Source organism: Ostrinia nubilalis, chromosome 12 (genome assembly GCF_963855985.1).
Source record: "Ostrinia nubilalis chromosome 12, ilOstNubi1.1, whole genome shotgun sequence".
In the NCBI taxonomy this organism is placed as follows: domain Eukaryota; kingdom Metazoa; phylum Arthropoda; class Insecta; order Lepidoptera; family Crambidae; genus Ostrinia; species Ostrinia nubilalis.
The window spans coordinates 14956444-14968837 of NC_087099.1; the positions used below are offsets into that span (position 1 = coordinate 14956444).

Here is a 12394-nt window from a genome sequence, read left to right on the forward strand (position 1 = left end):
CAACTTTACAGTTTACACGTTATATACCTATATTTTGTACGTTACTTATTATAAAGCAGATATTTGTAAGGGAAGTAGGTTTTACATATAAGATATTACGAATAAAAATAATATGTATGCATGTTACGTTCCGTTCTAAGTAGAATGCCACTCAAATCTGATTGTGTTACATGATCTTTAAACAATACGATATATTACTATGTGAATGTATTTTGGTGGTTTTAATTCACACCTTTCCTTCCCAAGAGAGTAAGTTAAAAAGTCGTTAGGTTAGGAACATTGTTAACTTATAAGGATGATAAGGATAAAAATAAAATTCCAAAAATGAGGTAAGTATCATTTATTACCATCAAATTAGGTACCTTACAACTAATTATATTTATTTAACTAAACTGGCTTTTATCATGAAATGGATGGCGATTAACTACAGTGTTTAGAGTAGTCAAATGAAACAACACACGTCAAATAAACAAAATACAGAATTATTTTAAAACCCAATACATAAATTAAATAATTAATAGATGATTATCGTCACGCAATTCTCCGAAGGGTCTACAGGTACTCGAAAGTTCAAAAAATAAATACATGGGTAATGGGTATATAAAATAATTCAACAGAATCTTAACATGTGATGTAATTCATTATACAGACTACAATAATTCTAATAAACCTGTTACAAAAAATCTTTTCTAAACGTGAAATATTTGAAGCTAAATACATACTTAATTATAAAGTTACAATAAAATTGCTTAGGACACGTTTCTCCACGCCAAGTATTACATTACATTGGGTATTGCTCTCGTTCTCAAGGAAACATGCTTTTGATCCTCATTAACATAAAGCTAGGGGAGTGGAAGTTTCGTGGGATCTACAACATTAAACAATACAAAGTCTTAGAATGTTCGGAAGTATTATCTAGAGGAAGCCAGCTAAACCTACCGATTAACATGGATTGGTATAACAACCGATACGATCCTTTTTTGTAAAAATTACTCTCCTTAGCCGAAATTTTTCTATGAATCCCGCTTATCCATAGTTTGACTAGACGTAAAAAATTGTGACATACGCACAGGTATGCCCGCAGTTTTACTCAGAAGCGATGTGACATTTCCTTTACTATAATATAATTATGAAAAATATACAAATTGTATTTATATGGTAACCTTAAAAACTACGATTGTGGTGTGAAATATTTACAATGAAATGTGCGGGCGACATTTTACTTGGTTATTTCAGCGAGAAACATTCAATTTTCTCAACTGAAATGGTATGTAGTAAAATGCGAAGTTTTTTTGCTGTATGGTTTGATAAGATTCAAATTGTTGGTGATTTATTGACTTTATTGTACTAATGTTTTGTCACTTGACACGGTAGAAGCTTTCGTTTCCCGAACACCTTCAATATTTGGCGATTCAAGCTTAGCTGTGCTGTGGTTTTTGAAAACGCGTCTGTTAAAATGGTCTTTGAATTCAGCTTTAAAAATATATTATTACATATACATCTGAGAAATAGTAAAATACTTCGATAAAAAGCATGGCTTCATTGCAATGAGCCAGAGGAATATTGTGTAGACATCGATATTATAATTTCAATATAGAAAGATAACAAAACCGCTCCACCCAACTAGTTCATTAGTGAGATTATAATATGGTGGCGTCGACAATATCCCTGTAACACCTTATCTCATAATAGTCATCCTACATTAAAGTGTACAATTTAATTATTTTTGTATTATAATTATATAATTGCACTAAGCAATGGCTGGTTATTTCTCACCTACAAGGAGCACTGACGCCATCCGCAGTTCAGTTTGTAAAATACATCAAACATAATTTTATCACTAAACAATCAGTAGGTGTATAAAAATAATATTATGCCGGCTTCGTTAAATGTGATAAGTCTTTATATCATATTCTAAGAAAAACTAAAAATTGCAGTCAATAAACGATTACGTACTTTAGTTGTAGGTACAAATATATAATTTTTAGTCCCTATATGAATAAATGCAACAAATATACAATAAAACTACTATAAAATAAAATCATAAGGAATCACTAACATGGTTTCACAATAAACATTCTTCAAACAAATAATAGCGAACAATCTGTAAACTTTTCATGGAAATTACAAAATAATCAGCATCACAAATCAACTGTTAATTGCTCAATCATCCGTTTTACATCATCAACAAGAATTACGTTTCAGCGTGCGAAGACATCAGTCAATCATCGTATTTTATAGGATACAACATTGCGAAAGTTAAATTCGATAGATCACTTCATGCTGAAGTCCATCAGAATATTGCATCATAAAAAATCACTTGCCGTCAGAATATAACGTTTACGAATTTACTTGGCCGTTCACTTGTTTCCTGGCGAATACCCGCGTATTCGCCGGCTTTTTAGCAGCGCTTGTGCCAGGGGCAGGGGTGCGGGCGGGTGTTGCTTTGGGCCTCAAGCTAGGGATTTGCGACACGCGGATGCCGATCGCAGACTTCTGTTTCTGGGCGCTCGCCACCGCGCTCTGCTTAGGCTGCCCTTCAAAAGTGGAGCTTCGGATCAGCTTCGGCGTCTCCGGCTTGTCGCTCTCGATCCACACCCGCTTATCGGGCTTACTCGGCTGCTTCTTAGTTTGCTCCACTCTCTTCCACAAACTTGCGATCTTACTCTCCACGTCTTTGGTGTTCGTCTTCGACGACTGAACCGAGTTGACGCTCGACGTGCTCCCCTGCCGCGAGCTCCTCGACGCGAGGGTGACGGTTTTGCCGCTGTCGTTGCTCTGGAGGCTGTGGTTCGACGGGGAGCTCTTCATGGGAGTTTCCGCGGGCCTCTTGGCGGTGGCTTTGGGCGCCGGCTTGCTCGGAGCGGCTTTCGCCACCGGCCGCGAGAACCGATTCAACTGCGGCAGGCGAGACGGGGAGGTGTTGGAAGCGGTCGGCTTGGTCGGAGATGTCGCCTTCCCGTACTGAGGCCCTGTGCTCTTTTTGTCCGGAACGGGCAAGTCCTTGGGCGGCACCGAGCTCTCCTCCTTGGTGAAGGTCCCCTGCCGTTCCAGCGGCAGAGGCTTGGCCGGCGTCGACAGCGGAACGGACACGGGCTTCTGTTGAGCTATTTTGGTCGGCGATCTGTTCGGTATAGATTTCTTCGGGGAAGTGTTAGCGCTCGGAGTTCTGGAGGCAGTGGGCGTTCTGTTCGGTATTTTGGCACTAGGATGAGCTTTGACGTTGGTGGCCGTCTTTGGAGGTGTGATATTCTTTGGAGTGGGTTTGGAAGGAGTCGCTGTGGCCGGTTTCTTCGCGGCTGGAGTGTTTCGTCGGTAGGGGGACACGTACATCGCTTTCTTTCTGCCCCTGATAGCTTTGGGAGCTTCGTCCTTTTCTAAAGATTCGTTGCTATCTAAGCTCTCGTCCCTTCTCGAGCTAGGCTTGATGATCTTGGGTTTGGGCCGCGACATGCCCGACTCCTGGTCCGACTCCGAATGGGCTCGGTCTTCGGAGTTGCTGTCGCCTTCGTAACTGGCGAAGTCGCTGCTGCTCGGATGCTGATTCTTCTCGGCTTGCGCTTGCATAGTGCGCCTGTACGATGCGGTCATTTCTATATTTTTCAAATTGTTAACTACGCACATGTCTACCGCTGCCGGGCTTTCGATCACTGGCAAATAGTTTCTGAAGCTCTTCGTGTAGGTTTGCATCTGGGTGGAGTTCAGTTCGAAGTCGTCCTCGTTGTGGCCGCTGTCCGCGTCCCTCGAGAACACGTCATCGTCTCTCTGCCTCTCATCCAGAATCTGCTGATGATTCAACTCGTTGGACGACAGGCTGTCGTAGCCAGTGGTTGTTTCTAGATTTTCGAAATTAGCGTCTTTTGTGACAAACGTTGGAGACGGCGGAATGTCTTCACTGAGAGTTCTAGTTCTAAATCTTTCTGCATCTTCTATGCGCTTCTGTTTCATGGTCTTTTTGGCAGCTAGCCTTTGCTTCAGACTCTCGATGTGCGGGTCGGGTGTTTTAATTTGCGACGTTTCAGCGATTATGCTCTGAATATTAACGGTTTGAGTCTGGTACCTAGCTCTGTCCTCTAATCTCCTCTGCTTCGCACTAATTTTCCTCTTTGATTTAGAATCAGAACACGCAGTGACGTACTCCTCAGATCTGTCACTTTCCGACTTGGTCCAAGTCACGAAGTCTTCTTCAACTTCCAGAACTATATCACTTTCCGTCACGGTATCCGTAATAGTGTAAGTTTGGTACCTATCTTTAGAGTGGTATCTCTTTTCTTTTGGTGTCAGGTAGTGCGGGTCTCTTTGCCTCTTCGGCGTTGATTCGACACTGCTGATGTCTGAAGGCAAAGGCGTGCAGTTTTCGGACCCCGAAGGGATATCTGTTACAACGTTTAAGGTATTCGAGATGCAGTCGTCGTAAACTTGCTGAGCGGTAGTCGGCTCTAGTTCTATCGTAGACTCAGCCATTTCGTCAAATAGCGATGGAGGGTTGACTTTATCTAAGTCCTGAAAGATTGCGTAAGGGTTGCAAAGAGGGAAGTCTTGTATTGGCTGCTTCAAGTCAAACACGACGGGTGTTTTCTCCCTCATCTCAGCCACTTCTGATACTATGCTAGACACTGACACCATACTGCCTTCCATGTCAATGTTTTCCATTTCCGAAGGAGGTTTTACGTTGTCTAGGAAGCTGACAGGATTGCTATCTAAATGTTCGGAGCTGCTTTGATGCATGGAATTACTCAATGCGCGTTTGACCATGAATGCTACAGGGAGGGACTTCTTGCGACTTTTTTGAGACTTTTTGGTGTTCGGAGCTGTTTCCTCCCATTGTCCTGAAGCGCTTAGGGATAAGAGACTGCCCAAGTTGGATGGAGGTCTAACGTTGTCCAGGTCCAGTGACGTCAACGACGTGACACTGTTTTCCATGCCGTATTGCGAGCACTTTAACTGGGCGGCGAGTCTGGCTGCCTCTTTTTCTATGGCCGAGGATATGATCGAGTCAAACCTGTGTTCGCCATCATCGACTAGCGACGCGAAGCTCGGCTCAGCCACGTCATCGAGCGTGATCCTTGTCGAATCCTCAACTTCAGTATGCTCTCCACCCAACTTCTCAGTCAAATCTGGTCGCGAGAGTGAGATGTTGACTACTTCACTCTTCTCCAAAAGGTCTGGTAGAGTATTGTTGACATCCACAACTTCACTCCGAATAGATGATATCAGGTGCACTGAACCACTGATCGTAGGGAAGGTGACATCATCAGGGCACGTGTCATCGTTCCACGTGTCTGCGGCACTTTTGTCTTCTGGTTTCGGCAGTTTGCTCCCTGCTCCTATATCGACCCACTCTGGTTCGTGCTTCTTTTTCCTGGTTAGGGTTCCCGTGTCGATAGGTTTAGGGGATCCGGGTTCGCTCCAAGATCCATCTGTGACGTCGGCATAGGACTCATTGGATCTATCCAGATCGTCTCCCGGGAGAGATTCTAGGGTGGTGTTCGCGGATCTTGGGGCCAGGCACTCGTTGGATCCCCGGGAAGCAGACAGTGGGTCTATGGACGGGGCGAGCGAACTCTTCGATGGACCAGTTTCTTCTAACATTTTGAGCAAATCTGCTGCGTCTTCTATTTGACTTGTTTTAGAAATTGGACTCGTATCGGTGACGTTTATTGTGAAATTATCATCGTGGCTAATGTTGTACTGGAAAGGTTGGACGCGGTTTTGTGGCTTGGAAGATTGTGTTGCGTTTTCTTCTTCGGTTATTTGCAGGATACTGTGGTAGGCGTCGGAGTGTATTTTGAACGTTTCTTCTGCGTTCCTAACGTGAGTGCTCTGCGACATGTTGTTATCGAACAGACGGTATTCATTTGTTTCTGCGTCGTCAGCTGTGTGGTGTTCGTCAGCCGAGTCATCGACGTCTAGCACGAGTGCAGCGTCTAGATCCAGAGCAGCATCGTCCCATTCCGTGTCCATATTCACAGGAGCTTCCGTTGCAACTGAGGCGACAAAGTTTTCTGATTCGGCGGTTTCCAATCCAACTACGTGATCACCGTTGGACGTTCCATCTGGGTTAAAGTTCTCACCGTTTTCCACATCACCTGTGCCGAATTCTGTCTCTGGATCTTCATCGTTGTCCTCAATTCTGGCCGTGACTGCATCCGGAGCTCGGTGTTGTTCTGAGTCGCCGGGTGCTGAGTCAGTCCCTAGAGAGAGCGGATCGGGACCTTGATCTTGTCCGGCTGAGTCATCCGGTGCTTCAGGGTCCTGTTCATCAGTCCCTAGAGAGTGTACGTCAGTCCCTAGAGAGTGTACGTCAGTCCCTAGAGAGTGTACGTCAGTCCCTAGAGAGAGCGCATCGGGACCCGGAGCTCGATCTTGTCCGGCTGAGTCATCATCCCGTACTTCAGGGTCCTGTTCATCAGTCCCTAGAGAGTGTACGTCAGTCCCTAGAGAGGTTGTGGTCTGACCTGTGTCACAGCCAGGTGTGGCGCGCGCGGGGGCGCCGCGGCCTGCGCGCGCGCGGGGCGCAGACGGCGGGGCCCCGTTTTTTGGCGGCGGGGCGGGGCCGGGGGCGGGGCGCGCGGGGGCGTGGCGCGCGGGGCCCGCCGCCGCGCCGCGCTCGATCACGTCGCGGAGGAGAGCCCGGTCGGCTGAGGCTCGCCTGGAGACGAAAATGTATTATTTATTATTATTGGTTTTTGGGCCTTCATTTGAGCCAGCTCGACCAGGTTTGATCTATTGTGGCAGCCCTTGTGTTTAGAGTTCACTGCTTAGTCCCGTAATTACATAAATGAGTAATCTTTAGCTCGCTTTTAGCATAGGCGCAGACCACCAACTTTTAGTAGGCCGATAGTTGGGCTCGATTCTACTTTGCGCACTTTCATCTTGTCTCATACTGATTAACGCCCCGACCTCACTATCGGCCAACTAAAAGTCGGTGACATAGCCTGACGGACTAGCGAGCTGAAGTGGCAACAGGCAGGGCACATGGTGCGCAGAATTGACGACCGATGGGGCAGCGAGGTTTTTTGACACACTCAAAATCTCGTTGACGTTTAGAAATCATCCTATTGAAAAACAGTGCTTAATCCGTATTAACAAGGGTCATTTCGATAGAACGATTACTCGATAGGATCGCAACTCAGCGATTTGTTGTCGTTGTAGTTTTGTTACGTGAATAAGGCTACTGGAGTGGATTGGAAAATCCATCCACCCGCAAAGTGACCGACGACCTCATAAAAGTAGCGGGAAGAAACTGCATGCATGCCGCTACCAACCGGACCATGTGGAAATCATTGGGGGAGGCCTATGTTCAGTCAGTAGCCGTCCTGAGGCTGAAATAATGATGATGATGATGATCTTTAGATGTTTTGTACTATGTCATGAAGTCCGAAATTAAGCAAAGCTATGGGTACTAGTTAACGGATAAACATACTTTTTATTTACATAAACACTCAGACCAATACATACAATCAAATATGCTCGTGCCCATAAATGTTTCAATTTTGCGGCGTTCGAACTTTTGGCATAACATTCGTCATCACTAGGCTAGACGGCCGACAATCTAGTCTGATAAACGAAAAAAAAACATGACGTGGTTTTCTTATTACTTTGAACAATAATGCTTTGACTTAAAGTGCATAAAATGGCGAGCTTCATACATACCTGTCGCGTTCAAAACATTACGTATGGTTCTCAAATTACTTTGAACCATATCGCTTCGACTTAAAGTGCATAAAGTGGCGAGCTTCATACATACCTGTCGCGTTCAAAACATGACGTATGGTTCTCAAATTACTTTGAACCATATCGCTTCGACTTAAAGTGCATAAAGTGGTGAGCTTCATACATACCTTTCGCGTTCAAAACATGACGTATGGTTCTCAAATAGTCCATAAAGTGCTGAGCTTCATACATAACTGTCGCATTCAAAACATGACGTATGGTTCTTAAATTACTTTGAACCGTATCACTTGGACTTAAAGTCCATAAAGTGGCTCGCTTCATACATACCCGTCGCGTTCAAAACATGACGTATGGTTCTCAAATTACTTTGAACCATAATGCTTGGACTAAAAGTCCATAAAGTAAAACTCATTTATTTCTGTAAATAGGCTTAAAAAAAGCACTTTTACAAATCCCAGTATTAACCCTACCACTGCTTCAGGACAATAAATGGGCCAGTGCTGAGAAGAAGCAGCTCAAGAAACTCAGTCACTATTGTCAGCCTCTTACTCAAAGGTTTACATGCTTTAAAATGTGCAGTTATAAATATTTATGCGAGCTAGGCAGTAACGCATCCCAAACATTTTTATCAATCATCGATGTAGTGTTTGTATCTACGTACTAGATAGATACAATACGCTGTCTCACGTACACAAGTGATAGGCAGTCACGTGACGTCGTTACGAGTGGGACGAGTCAGTCGTACGGCAGACGCCGGCGAGTACGGACGTGCCGCAGTGAGACGCTAGCCAGTGTGCACATTTAGGTACACTACAAGCGACTTTATAGTAGTATCACATACCTGTCGCGCTCGTGGTCGCGGTGTCTCGCTAGCCGCGGGCGCGGCGGACGGCGCTCGGCGCTGCGCGGCCGGCCGCGCCGCATTCCCGCGCGTACGCAGCGTTCGAACACCTGACAACAAGTAAATTGTGCTGTAATGTTTGTGATATAACGTCTATTATGCATTGATAAGGCGAAAAATAAATCAGCAGGACCTGTAGGCCTAAGATGCGCGCCGCGATAAGCAGTTATCACGCCATTTTATCGATTTTTCCCATACATTTTGACGTCGATAAAAGTTATCACGGCGTGCATCTTAGGCCTACTGGAGCGAGATCAAACGCAAAGCTCAAGACCGAACGCGATGGAGAACTATTGTGGAAGCCCTCTGCCCCATCTAGGGGACATAGGACCTTAAGTCAAGTAAGTCAAGGTGAAAATTGTTCATGGTCTGTTGCGGTACACTGTATTCAGTAACAAAACTCACCCGTTGTGAGCGCTACTTATGCAGAAATTATTCCAAAAATATTTGGGAAACGCATTTTGGAATATGATGAAATATCCACCACTCGTCAATGAACAGGAAGTTGCAAATTAAGTAGTTGCAGAGCAAGGAATCCTAACTCCGCGTATAGAAAAATTTGTTCCGCTCCACTTTCTAGCTCCGCGTTTATGGACAAACACAATTCTTAGCTCCGCTTCAGACAGAGAGTCAAAATCATTGGGGGAGGCCTAAGTTCAGCAGCGGACGTCCTATGGCTGAAATGATGATGATGAGATAGATTAGGCAGCCCTTAGCGAGCTGCCAGATTCCGCACCGAACGCTCAGGGTATTTGCACCTAATAATGGCTACTTACCTCCTTATCAGTAGATCCAAAGGAATCATTGCTCAGTGAGCTAAGAGACCCGTCTCGTGGTTGCGCAGGGCGGCGCGCGCGCTCCGGTAGTCCAGCCTGTACTGTTTCTTCGAACAGTTACCATTCCATGGAATCGATGTACTAGACTGAGGCTACGTATTCAAGAGAAGCAGAGCGAGGAAATTATGACGCGCTCGTACTCAGGATCTAGCTTCGTGTAAGTTAAAGTCTGCAACTCCGCTTCGCTTAGCTCTACGTCTATAAACAGACGCAGGTCCTATCTGAATTACTAGCTATACCATTGCCCACTGCGGTAGACAGGCAGCTTTAACTGCCGAATCGGGGTTTTAGCGACCTGATGAAATGCTACTCACCTCCTTGTCAGTAGATCCAAAGGAATCATTGCTCAGCGAGCTCAGAGACCCGTCTCGTGGTTGCGCAGGGCGGCGCGCTCGCTCCGGTAGCCCAGCTTGCACCGTTTCCTCAAATAGTTCGCGGTCCGTAGAACCAAAGGATTCTAAGCTTAATACGAAAGTGACGCGAAGGAACATCGCATACTGGCGCGTAGGCTGCATGTTGGATATGCTAGTGGTTTGGCTTCGCTCAGCTCCGCGTCTATAAACAGACGCAGGTCCTAGCTCCTTTTTGAATTACTATTACTACTATGCCCACTCCGGTAGACAGGTAGCTTCAGCGAACTATCGAATCGGAGTTTTGGCGCCCTGATAATAGCTACTCACCTCCTTATCAGTAGATCCAAAGGAGTCGTTGCTCAGCGAACTCAGAGACCCGTCTCGTGGTTGCGCGGGTCGGCGCGCTCGCTCCGGTAGCCCAGCTTGCACCGTTTCCTCAAATAGCTCGCGGTCCGTAGAACCAAAGGATACTAAGCTTAATACGAAAGTGACGCGAAGGAACATCGCATACTGGCGCGTAGGCTGCATGTTGGATATGCTAGTGGTTTGGCTTCGCTCAGCTCCACGTCTATAAACAGACGCAGGTCCTATCTGAATTACTAGCTATACCATTGCCCACTGCGGTAGACAGGCAGGTTTAGCGAGCTGCCAGTTCGGATTTTTTGTTCCCTGATAATAGCTACTCACCTCCTTATCAGTAGACCCAAAGGAGTCATTGCTCAGCGAGCTCAGAGACCCGTCTCGTGGTTGCGCAGGGCGGCGCGCTCGCTCCGGTAGCCAGGCCTGTACTGTTTCCTCAAATAGCTCGCGGTCCGTAGAACCAAAGGATACTAAGCTTAATACGAAAGTGACGCGAAGGAACATCGCATACTGGCGCGTAGGCTGCATATTGGATATACTAGTGGTTTGGCTTCGCTCAGCTCCGCGTCTATAAACAGACGCAGGTCCTAGGTCCTATCTGAATTACTAGCTATACCATTGCCCACTGCGGTAGACAGGCAGCTTTAACTGCCGAATCGTGGTTTTAGCAATCTGATAATGACTACTTACCTCTTTATCAGTAGATCCAAACGAGTCATTGCTCAGTGAGCTCAGAGACCCGTCTCGTGGTTGCGCAGGGCGGCGCGCTCGCTCCGGTAGCCCGGCCTGTACTGTTTCCTCGAACAGATACCATTCCATGGAGTCGATGTACTAGACTGAGGCTACGTGTTCAAGAGAAGCAGAGCGAGGAAATTATATGACGAGCACGTACTCAGAATCTAGCTTTTTGTAAATTACATATAGTCCACAACTCCACTTTACTTAGCTCTAGGTCTATAAATAGACGCAGGTCATAGCTCCTCTCTGAATTACTAGCTATGACCACTCCGGTAGACAGGTAGCTTCAGCGAACTATCGAATCGGAGTTTTGGCGCCCTGATAATGGCTACTCAGCAGGTACTCACCTCCTTATCAGTAGATCCAAAGGAGTCATTGCTCAGCGAGCTCAGAGACCCGTCTCGTGGTTGCGCAGGGCGGCGTGCTCGCTCCGGTAATCCAGCTTGCACCGTTTCCTCAAATAGCTCGCGGTCCGTGGAGCCGAAGGATTCCAGGCTGAGTGAGCTACCGGATTCTGCGCCAAGATCGCGCGAGCGCACTGAGCGGTCGGCGTTCTTGCGACCTGATGGAGATAATTTTAAGGGGTTAGGAAACAATGAGCAGAAGTGTCAGAAAATTAAAGAAATGAGCGTTGAAAGCTTGCTACCACGCTGCAAAATAGTTTTCTTCCTTTTATTTAAAAGTTGGTAATGTAATTTTACGTACACAACGTAAATTATTTATTTATTAGGTACACCAACAAAGTCACATACAGTTCATACATTTTAAATGGTTTAACACATGATGCGTATATGACCTCAATTACAGGTATAATACACAGCATTTCTTTTTGCAAGACTAGGGTACTTATACACTAGAGAAAACAAAATTCAATGAGGGTTTTCGCGAATGAAAAATCCGCCAGATGGCAATACGTAGACGCGAGGTTCAAATGCTGCATGATTGGTTATTTTTGACATGACATTGACAGATATGTCAAAATCCACCAATTACGCAGCAGTCAGACCCCACATCCACGTCCCGCCATCTAGCGGATCTTTCATTCGCGAAAACCCTCATTGAATAGTGTTTAAGCACCGAGCAATATAAAGGATTTAGTTTACTAGTATTACGCTATAAGGTTACGCAAGAAGGCTCAAGGTCACCCAAAGGGCGATGGAGCGGGCTATGCTCGGAGTTTCCCTGCGTGATCGAATCAGAAATGAGGAGATCCGCAGGAGAACCAAAGTAACCGACATAGCTCGCAGAATTGCTAAAATCAAGTGGCAGTGGGCGGGGCACATAGCTCGTAGAGACGATGGCCGTTGGGGCAGGAAAGTTCTCGAGTGGCGACCACGGGCTGGAAGACGTAGCGTGGGCAGGCCTCCTACTAGGTGGACCGACGATCTGGTAAAGGTCGCGGGAAGAGCCTGGATGCGGGCAGCGCAGGACCGTTCATTGTGGAAAACCTTGGGGGAGGCCTTTGTCCAGCAGTGGACGTCATTTGGCTGAAACGAACGAACGAACGAACGCTATAAGGTTCAAAATCC

At 46.1% G+C, this 12394-nt stretch overlaps 1 protein-coding gene across 1 annotated transcript in view; it reads right to left on the reverse strand.

Moving 5' to 3' along the window:
• Positions 1 to 325: 325 nt before the first annotated feature.
• LOC135076732 (adenomatous polyposis coli protein-like) overlaps positions 326 to 12394 on the reverse strand; it is a 74906-nt gene continuing 62837 nt past the window's right edge. Inside the window, exons 14-16 of the mRNA XM_063971152.1 lie at positions 11213 to 11427; positions 8519 to 8628; positions 326 to 6652 (exon numbers count right to left, since the gene is read on the reverse strand). Coding sequence (XP_063827222.1) covers positions 2341 to 6652; positions 8519 to 8628; positions 11213 to 11427 — 4637 coding nt within the window. The 3' untranslated portion in view covers positions 326 to 2340. The remainder of the gene's footprint in view (positions 6653 to 8518; positions 8629 to 11212; positions 11428 to 12394) is intronic.